Source organism: Erythrolamprus reginae, chromosome 5 (assembly GCF_031021105.1).
Source record: "Erythrolamprus reginae isolate rEryReg1 chromosome 5, rEryReg1.hap1, whole genome shotgun sequence".
Taxonomy (NCBI): domain Eukaryota; kingdom Metazoa; phylum Chordata; class Lepidosauria; order Squamata; family Dipsadidae; genus Erythrolamprus; species Erythrolamprus reginae.
Genome location: NC_091954.1, coordinates 72,167,982 through 72,182,056, shown reverse-complemented (window position 1 = coordinate 72,182,056; position 14,075 = coordinate 72,167,982). Strand labels below are relative to the sequence as shown.

Below are 14,075 nucleotides of genomic sequence, written 5' to 3'. Positions count from 1 at the left end.
AATTTTCAAATTCAGCAAAAGAACATGTGACACATACATATATATATATGTATATATATATCACATGTTTTTGCTGAATTTTTAAAATTAAGGGCGACTAGGATAGCGTCTAGGGACTAGGATATATATATACACACACACACACACACACACACACTACAGTATTTGGTCCATTGCATTCATCAAAGTAGGCCTGAAGAGCAGCTGGCACTATTTGGGCCTTCGTTACCTATGACCAAGGAATTATTATAACACCTTCCTCTTGTTATAACTACAAATCATTCTAAAATAAGATTTGGGGTTAATCAAGTGACAGATCAAAACATATCTGGTACCAAATACAGTGGTACCTTGGGACTTAACTGCTTTGAAATTCATCAAACTTGGTACTCAATCATTTTGACACAAACATTTTGTTCCAGTATTCATAATTTGTTTGGTACTCATCACACCTCCAAGATACCACTGTACTTTATAATGCTAAGGAAAACATATAATACAGAACTTTTTGAATATTCCTCTTATTCATCAATAATATGTTATAAACTACTAAAAGTTATCACCTGTTGTATATCAAGGCTGGTAATATCCATATGCACAATGCAGGCTTCCATATTTGCCATTAGGTTCTTGTCTTGGAAATGAAGTAGCAAATCCTTCATAATCTGAGCTGTGATTCCAACCAATTTATCACTTAAAATGTATGGCTCAAGACATTCTAAAAACACTCCCTTTGCTACCGAATTTTCACTCATCTTGTCATACATTTGACCGAATAATATATCTCTGGGGAGGAAAAAGACATGGCAAGTATTTGACAGATTATTCTTAAAATTTATAGTTTATACAAGCTGGATTTTCAGCAATATATCTGTTTTAATCATCTGCTATTTTATGCAAAAACAATTTCTAAACATAATACTATTATTCAAAATAGGACTAGACTTTCAATCCTGGGCCTAGAAAGTTTAGAACTAAGACCCCTTAAACAAGATCTAAGTATTGCCCACAAGATCATATGCTGCAACGTCCTGCCTGTCGGCGACTACTTTAGCATCAACCACAACAACACAAGAGCACACAACAGATTTAAACTTAATATTAACCGCTCCAAACTTGACTGTAAAAAATATGACTTCAGTAACCGAGTTGTCAAAGCGTGGAACTCATTACCGGACTCCATAGTGTCCTCCCCAAACCCCCAAAATTTTACCCTTAGATTATCTACGGTTGACCTATCCAGATTCCTAAGAGGTCAGTAACGGGCGAGTACAAGTGCACTAGAGTGCCTTCCGTCCCCTGTCCTATTGCTCTCCTATATCTCCTATACCTTTCTTCTATTCCTATATCTCTTCTTCTATTCCTTCATTGATATGTTCTATTACTATACCTTATTTTCTATTCTTTCTTAGATATATTTTACTATGAGTATCTCCTCTATAACCTGCATCATGTATTTTACTATGTGTATATATATATATATATATACCCACTAAAACCCTCATTGTGTATTGGACAAAATAAATAAATGAATAAAATTAAAATTATGCAGGCAGAAAATACACATACATCTACCTTAAAGCCAGCTATAGAACGATTATCCATTAAGATTATGCAGGTCCATTGAGAAGGTGCCTTTGAAGCATCACATCCTCTTGAAGACTTCCCTACCCTCTCTTAACACCCTCCCTCCCTAGGTTCTCTGAAAATACACAGAAGATTCAAAGGAATACTTCAAGTATTGCGCGAAGCATTTCTCCAAGTGCTGTGGCACTCTTATTGAAACAACTTAGAAGACTAGCACAAACTGCAGTCAAGATGCAGTCTACTGGAAAAATTACCATAATTCCTGCGGCATGCTTTTACTTACATTCGCTGAAGTAGAAGACAATAGTCAACAATGACAGGGACCATAGTCTGCAAAAAAGGAACGTGGAAAAATCTAACTATTTGCATATAGAAAGGGCCTCTTAGTAGACCAAAAGGTTCTTAATGGGAGAAGTGGCCTCATAGACCAGTGTTTCCCAACCTTGGCAACTGGAAGATATCTGGACTTCAACTCCCAGAATTCCCCAGCCAGCGACACTGTCTTAGACAGCCAAGTCCTATACCCAAATCTTAGATTGTGCTTAATAAGAAAGTAGCAACCAGTGCAGAACTTGAAGTGCAGTACTGTATTTTACAATGTAGACGCTGTATTTCGCATCTACAGCAACGTATGAATACTTTTCAAGAACCCATTAAATACAGGCTAATTTTTTTGGTTTTGTTTACTGTATTGTTTGAATACTTCCAATAATTGCCAAAGAACAAAATTACAGTAAGCTACTTAAGGCTGATGGCCTTAAAACAAGGCTTCTTGATATGTGTTACCTCCTTATACACCATTAAAACATCCATGTGAAATACCATCTTAGTCATCTCTAAGGCAACTTGTCCTCATCTCGCTTTTTATCTTAATCTTTTTCCTTCAAATTACAGTCAATGTTATGTACATGTTCTTCAGAAACTCTTGGCCTTTGAAAGACCACGGGAGTCTTTGCTAATTTTGCTGCATTATTTTTTTTTATTTTATTTTATTTTATTTATTTATTAGATTTCTATGCCGCCGTTCTCGAGGCGACTCATGGCGGCGTACAACATTAATACAACAATATATAAGAAATCTAATATCTCTAAAATATGAAAATTTACTAAAAAACATTTAAAGGACCCCATGAACATTCGCATACATTCATCCAATCCAATCATATCTCACAATCTCATCACTCAGGGCTCCCATGCCTGCGGGCAAAGGTAGATTTTTAAGGCTTTGCAAAAGACCAGGAGGGAGGGGGCGGTATGTATCTCCGGAGGGAGTTTGTTCCAGAGGACCGGGGCCACCACAGAGAAGGCATTAGACTAAGAAGACACACACCATGGTAGTTTTATTCTTTTCCATTACCTAAACAATGTATTTTCCTTCAAGTTCTTTAAGCAATTACATCTGTTCTTAGCATCCCTCTATTTTTTTTCTGTTTATTTTACATCTTCCTACAACTATATATACAGTACTTGTGAAGTCGCTTCAATATCAATTTTCCATTTGTATGATAATTTGGAAATGAATCAAAATATGCGATAATATTAGTGCCTAAGACCACAATTTCTTTTTTAAGTTATTGCTTCTGCTTCTTTTTAAATACCCCATTTCATAGTACGTCTAAGGCAGCATACCTGAAAATGTTGCTCCATAACTTGGATTTTACCCTGCTCAGGACATTTCTTCATGGTTCGATCAGCACAATGAATAAGTATTTCAACCATCTATAAACACAAAAGATTATAGTATGTCTATTAGAGAGGTGGGTTCCTCCCGATTCGGAGCAGTTCGCCGAACTGGTAGCAACCTGCCAGTGATGTCATGATGATGACTATGCCCTGGTCAGACCACATCTGGAGTACTGCATCCAGTTCTGGTCATCTCACCTCAAAAGAGACATTGAAACTCTGGAGAAGGTGCAGAAAAGAGCAACCAAAATGATTAGGGGACTTGAAACCAAGACTTATGAAGAGAGGGAACTGGGCATGGATAGCCTACAGAAAAGGAGGGCCAGAGGGGACATGATAGCAGTCTACAGGTATACGAAGGGTTGCCACAGTGAAGAGGGGGTCACTCTATTCTCCAGGGCACTAGAGGGCGGGATGAGGAACAACGGCTGGAAGCTGGCCAAGGAGAGATTCAACCTGGAAATAAGGAAGAACTTCCTGACGATCAGAGCGATCAACCAGTGGAACGGCCTTCCAGCGAAGGTTGTGAACTGTCCAATTCTGGACACTTTCAAGAGGAGATTGGACTGCGATGTGACTGGGGTGCTATAGGATTTCCTGCTCAGGCAGGGGGTTAGACTTGATGCCCTGCATGGTCCCTTTCAACTCTAACAATCAATCAATCAGTCAATCAATCAATCAATAAATGTCATGGAAGCAGTTCGGTAGATGCCAGTCCCTAAGCGCCACCATTTTTTGTTTTGAATTTATTCAGGTTTTCTTCCTGTTTTTTTAGGGGGGGGGGATTTTTGTTTGGGTTTTTTCTTCTGTGCATGTGCAAAAGCCGAGTTTTCGGTAGTGTACATGGATTGCCATTTCGTTTTCAGCTTTTTGGGGGGGAATTTTTTATTATTATTTTTTGCCACTGCGCATGCGCGCAACCACAAGGCACAGCCACATGGTATAGGACGAAGCGAACCGGCAGAGAAGTAAGTTAGAATCCACCCCGATCTATCTGTCCTAATATAATGAGACATGTCTGATTAAAAAAATTACTACAAAAACATTGGTACAATACTTTTTTGCCCAATAAGCACATGAACGTTCTATGAGGAAATTTGTTTCAGGCATTATTTCCCCAGGGTTTATTAAAATGGATCTTCTTTGGGCTCGGATACCGATCCCCAAGAGAACATGAATGCTCTCCCCCTTTCTTTGCTTCTGATAAAGTGACAAAAGCAGCTTCACCTGTTCTACTAGAAATGTATCAGGAAGCATGAGTACCGAGGAACCCAGTCGTGTGGTTGCACAGGGGTTGGATTCCCTACACCACTGATGGTGAACCTATGGCATTTATTTATTTTATTTATTTATTAAATTTGTATGCCGCCCCTCTCCGTAGACACAGGTGGAACTCAGAGCCATATCTACTGGCACATGAGCCATTTATTTATTTATTAGATTTGTATTCTGCCCCTCTCTGTAGACTCGGGGCGGCTCACAGCATACAATAAAACAATTCATAACAAATCTAATAAATTTAAAAAACATTTAAAAACCCCATTATTAAAGCAGACATACACACAAACATACCATACATAAATTGTATAGGCCCGGGGGGGGCGGGAAATGCCTCAATTCCCCATGCCTGACGGCAGAGGTGAGTTTTAAGGAGTTTACGGAAGGCAAGGAGGGTGGGGGCAGTTCTAATCTATGGGGGGAGCAGGTTCCAGAGAGTCGGGCCCACCACAGAAAAAGCTCTTCCCCGGGACCCGCCAGACGACATTGTTTAGTCGACGGGACCCGGAGAAGGCCAACTCTGTGGGACCTAATTGGTCGCTGGGATTCGTGCGGCAGAAGGTGGTCTCGGAGATATTCTGGTTCGATGCCATGAAGGGTTTTATAGGTCAAAACCAACACTTTGAATTGTGGCCGGAAATTGATCGGCAACCAATGCAGACTGCGGAGTGTTGGTGTAACATGGGCATACTTAGGGAAGCCCATGATTGCTCTCGCAGCTGCATTCTGCACAATCTGAAGTTTCCAAACACTTTTAAAAAGTAGCCCCATGTAGAGAGCATTACAGTAGTCAAATCTCAAGGTGATTGCCCTAATTCAAGTCCATCGTGCATGTGTGTGCTGGCCAGGTGATTTTTGGCTCACACAGAGGCTCTGGGAGGGCGTTTTTGGCTTCCAAAGACTCTCCAGGGGGAAGGGTGTTTTTATCCTTCCTTGGTTCCAGGAAAGCCTTTGAAGCCTGGGGAGGGTGAAACACAAGTCTACTGGGCCTACCAGAAGTTGAGAAACAGGCCATTTCCAGCCTCCAGGGGGGTGGAGGAAGCTATTTTTGCCCTTCCCAGGCATTGAATTATGGCTGTGGGAACTTGCATATGCACAACAGTGCGCGCTCTTTCAGCACCCAAGTAAAAAAAGGTTCACGATCACTGCCCTACACTTTGTCCTATTTTTTAAGGCATAAGACAATTGCATGTAGTTCATACAGAGCAAAATCCATCTGACAAAAGCAAAATTTATATTGACTTGACATTTTTCTTCCTGATTTCAGAAAAAAATGATTTTGAAATTTCTGTGGAGTTTGAGAAAAATAGTCCCAATCTACTTTCCAGTAGTAGAATTTTGTGCAGAATGTGAGCACATTCAATCATAAAATTATAAATAAAAAACCTGCATTATGGTACTGTACTCATATGCTTCTACAGGAAAAAACATTTCAGTTTTTAATTCCGCAACAATACTGAAGTGGTAAAGCTTTTACACTTAATCGAATATTAAACTTCAAAGTGACTACATAGATTCCTGTAACAACTGTACACTAACAGTATCTCAAAGTAAGACAATCCTGAATTTAAGATAATGTTTCCATTTATAAAAGGAAGATTAGATAAGAAAACAGTAAAAAAAACCTATACTCCTCTCCTTTATAATACTATTAAACTAAAACAATCTTCTCATTTGAAAAGTAAATTATTTGAACATAGAAATCTTCCTTTCTAATTCTGGGGACTAGACACCAAGTTCAGAGAGGAGAAATACAGGATTAAGTATTATTGAAGCTTTATGGCCTCAGTTGCCCCTTCACTGTTCAAAAATGTAGAAAATTAATAACCATCTATAATGTGAATAGTTTGACCCAAAATTCTATTAAAATATACCTTAAATATATATTGTATAAAGATGTAGCTTTAAAAACAAGGATCAGTTATATGAAACTGCATAGCTAAAAATCAACCTTTTCGAAATGAAACCCACATACATGTATTTCTTGTAGAAAAATAAAATATGCAAAAGGAATTTAATTCTAAGTTTAAATAAAAATAAAACTCACTCTGTCTGCAACAACAGCCTTCCGTTTTTGTTCATCTCCTGATAAGCCTGTTTCAAAACAAAATAAAACAAAACAAAAGTCTTTAAATTTTCAGGGTACAAACTCAGGATACAAACAGAAGCAGTTTTCTTATTATCTCATATGAAGGTTTAAGTGTAATAACAAATGTTTAATGTTTTATAATTTACACAAACTATCTGGGTGTAATTGAATTACTATGGTAGAGGTGAATTTATATGCTATTTCTTATGTTTAATGTTTTCAGTCTTACAATCATACTGAACTCAGAAGGTGGAATTCTTAATATTATGATATGATAAATGATCAAAGACAATATAACGTCTATTTATATAATGCTTGCTAGATGCAGAAACAGTGGCATACAACTTGAACTTCCCAGTTTTTGCAACTTTCACATAAGATAAGATATTGTTGTGAGCCGCCCCGAGTCTTCGGAGAGGGGCGGCATACAAATCTAATAAATTATTATTATTATGTCAGTACAACACAGCAAACAAGATCACTATGCTGGATTTCGTATTTCATCACCAGTCGGGCGCTTTCCAAGCACCTAGGACTGCGTAATGTAGCGGCGAATTATGTTTGCCGATCCCAGTAAAGCGGCCTTTTGCAATTGACAGATGGAGATTTTGTCTATTCCGATGGTTTTCAAATGTCCGCTGAGATCCTTTGGTACTGCGCCCAGCGTGCCAAGTACCACTGGGACCACTTTCACAGGCTTATGCCAGAGTCGTTGCAGCTCGATTTTTAGATCTTCGTATTTCACTAATTTCTCTAGCTGCTTCTCCTCAATTCTGCTGTCTCCTGGGATTGCGATGTCGATGATCCATACTTTCTTTTTCTCCACGATCACAATGTCTGGTGTGTTATGCTTCAGAATTCGGTCAGTCTGAAGTCGGAAGTCCCATTATTATTATTATTATTATTATTATTATTATTATTATTATTATTACTGTTATTATATCAACCCTTTTGATCACCTCTAGCTATTCACATATTGTAATTTACTGTATATCATCTCAAAAGTGACGTGCAAAAGCCTTGATTATCCAAAGCCTTATAATGACACCTATGGCATTGGAAAGATTGTGAATTTCTAGGCAAGATGAGTAAATGGCACAGTACATGAGGTAAGTACAGGAAAAAAAGATGGCAGCCAGGAACAGAAAAAAACTGCTGTTACTTGAGGTAAATACACTTACCCACAACAGCTTTGCCTTTCCCTTCATGAAAGGACCACGACAAAGCCAAAGCTTCATTAAGACATTCTTGTTTCAGAAGGTGATCGATCCTCTAAGGTAAAAAGTACAAAAATTACATCAGAAATATCAATAAATAAAATTCAGCAAAACATGAATTCTATAAACTTAACGCAAACTTGCAGTGATCCTATTTTTGTCTCCAGCATGGTAAAGGCTTGTTCTGAAGAAAATAGTGTTTTCTTTAAGATTCAAATGAAAACCATCTAGTTAATTCTGTTTTAAAAACAATGACTGATCTGGATAGATTTAAATGATAAAACCACATCTTTGTTGACATTTATTCAAATTAATCAGTTTTAACAATCATTATTTTATTATATCCATCATCTAAAGATTATTCTTTAAAAATTCTTCTTTTCTCAGACAAACTGAAATTTAAACAATGCTTTAACCATTTTAAACTGAAAGTAATATAACCTAAAGTCCAGATGTTCAATACAGCCACTAAAATAATTATATATGTATTGTTTTTCAATCTGAAATAAAATTTAGAAGACAAATTCCAAGTGGAATTAAATTGACAGGTTATCAGTGGCAGATAATGGCTGGTTGGGAAATATTGGGAGTTAAAATTAATCCTTTTAAAATTGCCAATTTTGAGAAATATTAGTTTAAATATATATTAACAAAAGTGATATACTGAAGTCTGGATATTGATATCTTTTTCAATGATCTGTACATGTCCCTCACAGACACCTCTATTTGTCAAGCCATGAAAAAAGTAACTTGTTCCTTCTCTCCTCACTTACCTCCCTCCAAGTCCTCAATGTTAAAACATGAACAGACTGAAATAAAATGAGGGGGAAACAGGTGAGTAACAGATATTTATTTAAGAGTATATTAGCAATAATTATGGCATCTTAGGTAGTAGAAGGATGATGAATCAACTTTTCAAACACATGCTAAATAACTTTCTTTGATTTTGGCAGGGGAATTACTGAAGTTGAAATCAATGTATCTCAAACATGTCAGGCTATGCTGAACTATTTTCCATTTGTTGACAAAAACAATTTTGCTGACAATAGCAATACCCCAAAGTCTCATAGTTATATATTCTTCTTTCCCTTTCCTTCTCTAGAGCAACTGCGATAAAAAGTTCAAATTATTATTAATTTTGCTCAATTCAAGCTTGCTGTATTACCTAAACTGAACAAATCTATGAATGTTTGTGTATATGACAATGACAATATTTTTGAATTAAATCATCTGATTAAAGGACGGGTGATTCACACAGCTAACAAGTCTGACAAATAATAACAGAAATGATCAAGAAGAATAAGATAGACTCCCATCCTTCTGAGGTGGGTAAAATGAGGATCCAGATTGTTGGGGCCAATATGCCCCACTTAGAGAGTGCTGTAAAAGCACAGGGAAGTAGTATGTAAGTCTAAATGCTATTGCTATTAACCTGTTTAACCTAATTAGAAAAACTTACTTTTGTACCCAAATAAAAAATCTGACCACCACAGTTGCTGATTGACTGGTAGCAAGCCTTTTCACCCACCAGTGCCTAAAAAACAGATTTTTTTTTTACTTAATGCAGGAATATATAGTTTACATTGTTATTGGATAAAAAAACAGGTACAATATATATCTAGTCACTTAAAATATAAATGAAGCAAGACAAGTAAAATATTTTAGCAGTATAGTATAGTACAGTATAATATTGTATCGTATTATTGTATAGTATCTTTGAATTTGCCACTTAAATAGTTCATAAAACCATAAGAGCTTTAACCAGTGGTCCCCAAACTACAGCCCGCGGGCCACATGCGGCCCGCTGAGGCCATTTATCCGGCCCACGGGTAAGTGACACAACACAGTGTTCCATCTAATTTTCTATGAATAAAATGTGGTATTTTGTTAGTAACTAATATCAATCATCAAAAAAGTTGCAAAAGTTTTTTTCCCTACTTTTATCATCCAGTTACATTCATTTTCTTTTAATTAAATTCCCTCCTTAATGTTCCTTCAAAAAATACACCAATTATAATTCTAACTTATTAACCATTATGCCAAAGTGCTTCCTTCTTTCTTTATACATTTTTCTATAAGCCAAGAAAACCTACAATCAGATGTTAACAAAAGAAAATTAAAAACAAAACATAAACATATATGAATTTCAGACTTCTTCCCTCCCTCTAAATAGTACGTTCCTATTTTGTTTTTTACTTTAAAATAAGGTATGTGCAGTGTGCATAGGAATTTGTTCATAGGGGTTTTTTTATAGTCCGGCCCTCCAACAGTCTGAGGGACAGTGAACTGGCTCCCTGTGTAAAAAGTTTGGGGACCCCTGGCTTTAACTGTTTAACATTAATTTACACCTTACACTAGAAAATTGCTTCTATACTGTACTGAATTATGCCATAAATAGGACAAGAGTCTAGATCAGTGATGGTGGGCTTTTTTTTGTTTGCGTTCCAAAAAGCGGGGTCCTGGGGGGTCATGTGCATGCGTGCCCACACCCATAATTCCATTGGGTGGGGCGCACATGATGGCACATCTGTATTTTGTTTTCCCCAGTCTTCAGAGCCTTTTTAGGAGCCTGGGGAAGGCGAAAATGGCCTTTTTCCCTCACAGAGGCTCCCCGGAGGACAGAAATGGCCCATCTGCCAACTTCAAGTTGGGAAATGAGCAATTTCTGGCCTCTGGAGAGCCTCTAGGGGTAAGCTGGGGAAGGCCGTTTTCATCGTCTCAGGCTCCTAAAAAGTTCTGAAGCCTGGGGAAGGAAAAAACCCCGGAACCTCTGGTTCAACCAAAAGTTGGCAAGCATAACACTTCCAGCCTCCGGAGGACCTCGGGGAGGGGTGGGCAAAAGCCGTTTTCACCCTCCCCAGGCTACTAGAAAGGCTCTGGAGCTCACGGAGAGGAAAAAATGGGCCTTCCCCACCCTCCGAAGGCTGGAAACTGTTTCCCGATTTCTAGTGGGCCCCAAAGACCCGAAAATCATGGCTCTGCATATGTGCGGTACATGTGCCATACATTCACAATCATGGGTCTGGGTTATTTGAGGGCCTGCCTCTCTCTGATCATATCTACTCATCTCATCAGTTCTGGCAGAAGATGTGGGTTCTGGATCCTATCTATTGTAGAGCAACATCTGGCACAGCCAGGAGGAGACCCCTTTCTGTTGTGACAAGTACCCTTTGGAACATCATTCCCCAGACATTAGATTTGCTTAAACTTTAAAGGCCCTTTAAACAGTTTCAAAAGTCAGAAAAAGGAGGTGTGTGTGTGTCTTGTTATCCTCTTTTAATGTATAGCAGCTATAAACTGCCTAAGTCTTTAGCCACTGAAAAACAAAGCTATATTTCAGAAATATAAAGAGAAGTTTGATTTCTTTGGTCAAGTTGTACATGACATATTCCTACAACTTTATAATTCCAGTAAATATTATAGCTACATTAATGTCTGAAAGTCATTTTAAAAGACTGGATGTTCCCAGCAGCATACATAATTTTATGCCAGGGCAAGCAACAAGGCTAAATACTGTATAACTATTACAATGAAGGGCTTTCAAAAGTTATGTTTGTCATAATGGGTACAATGGCTATACTGTACATCAGCAATACATTGTAAAATATACTGCTCAAAAAAATAAAGGGAATACTCAAATAACATATCCTAGATCTAAATGGATGAAATATTCTCATTTAATACTTTGTTCTGTACAAAATTGAATGTGCACAACAGCATGTGAAACTGATTGTCAATCAGTGTTGCTTCCTAAGTGGACAGTTTGATTTGACAGAAGTTTGGTTTACTTGGAGTTACGTTGTGTTGTTTAAGTGTTCCCTTTATTTTTTTGAGCAGTGTACAATTGTATTAAAACCATTTTCTATAAAATGCTTTGATAAAGTAATGCCTTTATTATTATAACCAGTAGTAACAGTGCACTACATAGCAGATACAGCAACCATGATACATAGAAAGTAAAAAGAAAGAAAATTATCTCTGTAACATTTTAAGACACCTCAAATTTCAGAAAAGAATATTACAAAACCAAAACAGAATAGAATACTATGGAAACAAAATAGAGCCATACCAATGCTTGGCTAACATTGCCTCCTGTTGCCAATGATTTGAAGTGGCTGCTATTGTATACTAGTTGAACTTCTGATATCTCTACAGTCTCAAGTTCTTCCTGTGTATGACGATCTATCACATGTAATTTTTCTACACTGTCTAGAAGCACAATTGTATGGGAGTTTATCCACTAGAGGAAAGCAAAAACAAGGAAGTGGTATCAAAACAGTGATGTGACATATTTAAGAAAGACTTTCAAACCATAATATTCAAGAAGTCATGTTAGAAGCACTAAACAATTACGTCTGAAAGTTGTATAGTAATTGTCACAACAAATGATTCAGAAAAGGTGCATCAAAAGAAACACAGAAGTAAGATCCCACCTCCAACACTGTTCAAACAAAATGCAAAGGATGTAAAGAATGACATTGAAGATCATCAGGTAACCAGAAGTTAATTCCTATGAGAGAAACTAAGGATAGATCTACGAGGGTCGCCCAGAAAGCAATGCACCACATTTTTTTTCCTCAGGCTACAGTAATGGTACAAATGCAAAACTTTAGATATACAGTAGTACCTCTAGATACGAGTTTAATTCGTTCCAGAACCGAGCTCGTATGTTGATCAACTCGGATCTCGAACGAATGCCTTTAGACTTTGTTTTCCCCCCGCCGAGATAACCAGAAGCAAGGATTCTTGTGCCACCTAGTGGAAGCTCGGCTCGTATCCCGAATTTGAGCTCAGGTGTTGAACAGAAATTTTGCTCCTGTCGTGGCTCGTAACTTGAAATACTCGCATGTGGAGCAGCTCGTATCTAGAGGTACTACTGTACATTATTTGAATTGTCAGGAGTGTGTGTGTAAATTTTGTATTTCTTCAGACAGAAAGCGTAGCTGCAGCAGTGTTTTGAAATGGCTCCGTAAATGATGTACATTACAAGCCATGTGTCGTCATTGAATTTCTCACTACACAGAAACTGTTGGGAGCATTCACAAATGTTTGTGTACAGTTTATGGAGAACCTGCAGTTTACAGAAGTACGGTTAGTCACGGAAGACATTTTGAAGATGACGAAGAGGTGATTCGCACAGTGCAGAAATGGCTTCGTGACCAGAACAAGGAGTGGTACCGACAAGGCATACATGTCATTGTGTCTCACTGGAGGAAGGCCATAGAATGGAATGGAGATTACGTGGAAAAATAGAGTGTAGAAGAAACATAATTTTTTCTTGTGCGTAAGTTTCATTGTGTTCAATAAATAATTGTTGAAGAAAAAAATATGGTGCATTACTTTCTGGATGACCCTGGTATGACTTAAGTTAAGATCAACTTATACAGCGTTTAATTCTTGAAAGCTTAAAAGTTTACACTCAGTTTTGTGACTTAAGGCAGCTTTTAAAGATATTGCACTAATATAGGTTCCAATAATTCTTAATAGTTGACATAGCCATCTTGTTTATTATTTTTATCAGCTGACATGCTTATTATGTGCATTTTCACATATTTATGTAATTTCTTACTAGACATTTTACAAATATTTTTTTCCTTTTTCTATTACTATAAAGACCATAAGAAACAGATATATTGTTGCCAAGTAGAGTTTGGAAACACAGGAAAAAATGGCATATGTGGCAAAAATTTATCCAAAAATTGCATTTATTATTAAATAATTATTCAGGGAACAAATAAAAGTCCTCAGTCTGATTTTTAGAGACATCTCAAGTCGATTTAATTTGAGATATACTGTACAGATCTTCTTTCAAGCTAGAAAACACTAGTATTTTCTAATTAAGTATAAAATATGAATACTTACTGTAAAATTGATTAAATCATAATGCAAGTGTAGCTGCTTCTGCTTTGTAACATGTATTGCTCCAGATTCATCTCTTTTTACCTAATGGAGAAGTTTATCCTATTATTCTTTGACATCCCCCTCATATAAAAAGATTCTTTGGTATTAACTTTGCAAGCAATACTTAGAAGCTACAATATATTTGAAGATACCTATACTGTACTTAGTACATTTACACAATGGAAGAAAAAGACAAATGCAAAATATAAATTGTAGTGCAAACTCCCTGGAAAACAATTGTTGTAGGCATTTTTAGCATGAATATCAAAACAGTCCAATCTTATGGTTTACAAATAACTTTGATCATTCGAATGTGCAAC

At 37.1% G+C, this 14,075-nt stretch overlaps 1 protein-coding gene across 1 annotated transcript in view; it reads right to left on the bottom strand.

Annotated features, from left to right (window-relative positions):
* The window catches only part of VPS8 (VPS8 subunit of CORVET complex), a 113,981-nt gene that overhangs the window by 76,913 nt on the left and 22,993 nt on the right, over nt 1-14,075 (bottom strand). Inside the window, exons 14-22 of the mRNA XM_070753097.1 lie at nt 13,717-13,797; nt 11,924-12,094; nt 9,314-9,388; nt 8,628-8,663; nt 7,819-7,909; nt 6,596-6,642; nt 3,217-3,306; nt 1,871-1,917; nt 564-786 (exon numbers count right to left, since the gene is read on the bottom strand). Of these exons, the coding sequence (XP_070609198.1) occupies nt 564-786; nt 1,871-1,917; nt 3,217-3,306; nt 6,596-6,642; nt 7,819-7,909; nt 8,628-8,663; nt 9,314-9,388; nt 11,924-12,094; nt 13,717-13,797 (861 nt within the window). The remainder of the gene's footprint in view (nt 1-563; nt 787-1,870; nt 1,918-3,216; nt 3,307-6,595; nt 6,643-7,818; nt 7,910-8,627; nt 8,664-9,313; nt 9,389-11,923; nt 12,095-13,716; nt 13,798-14,075) is intronic.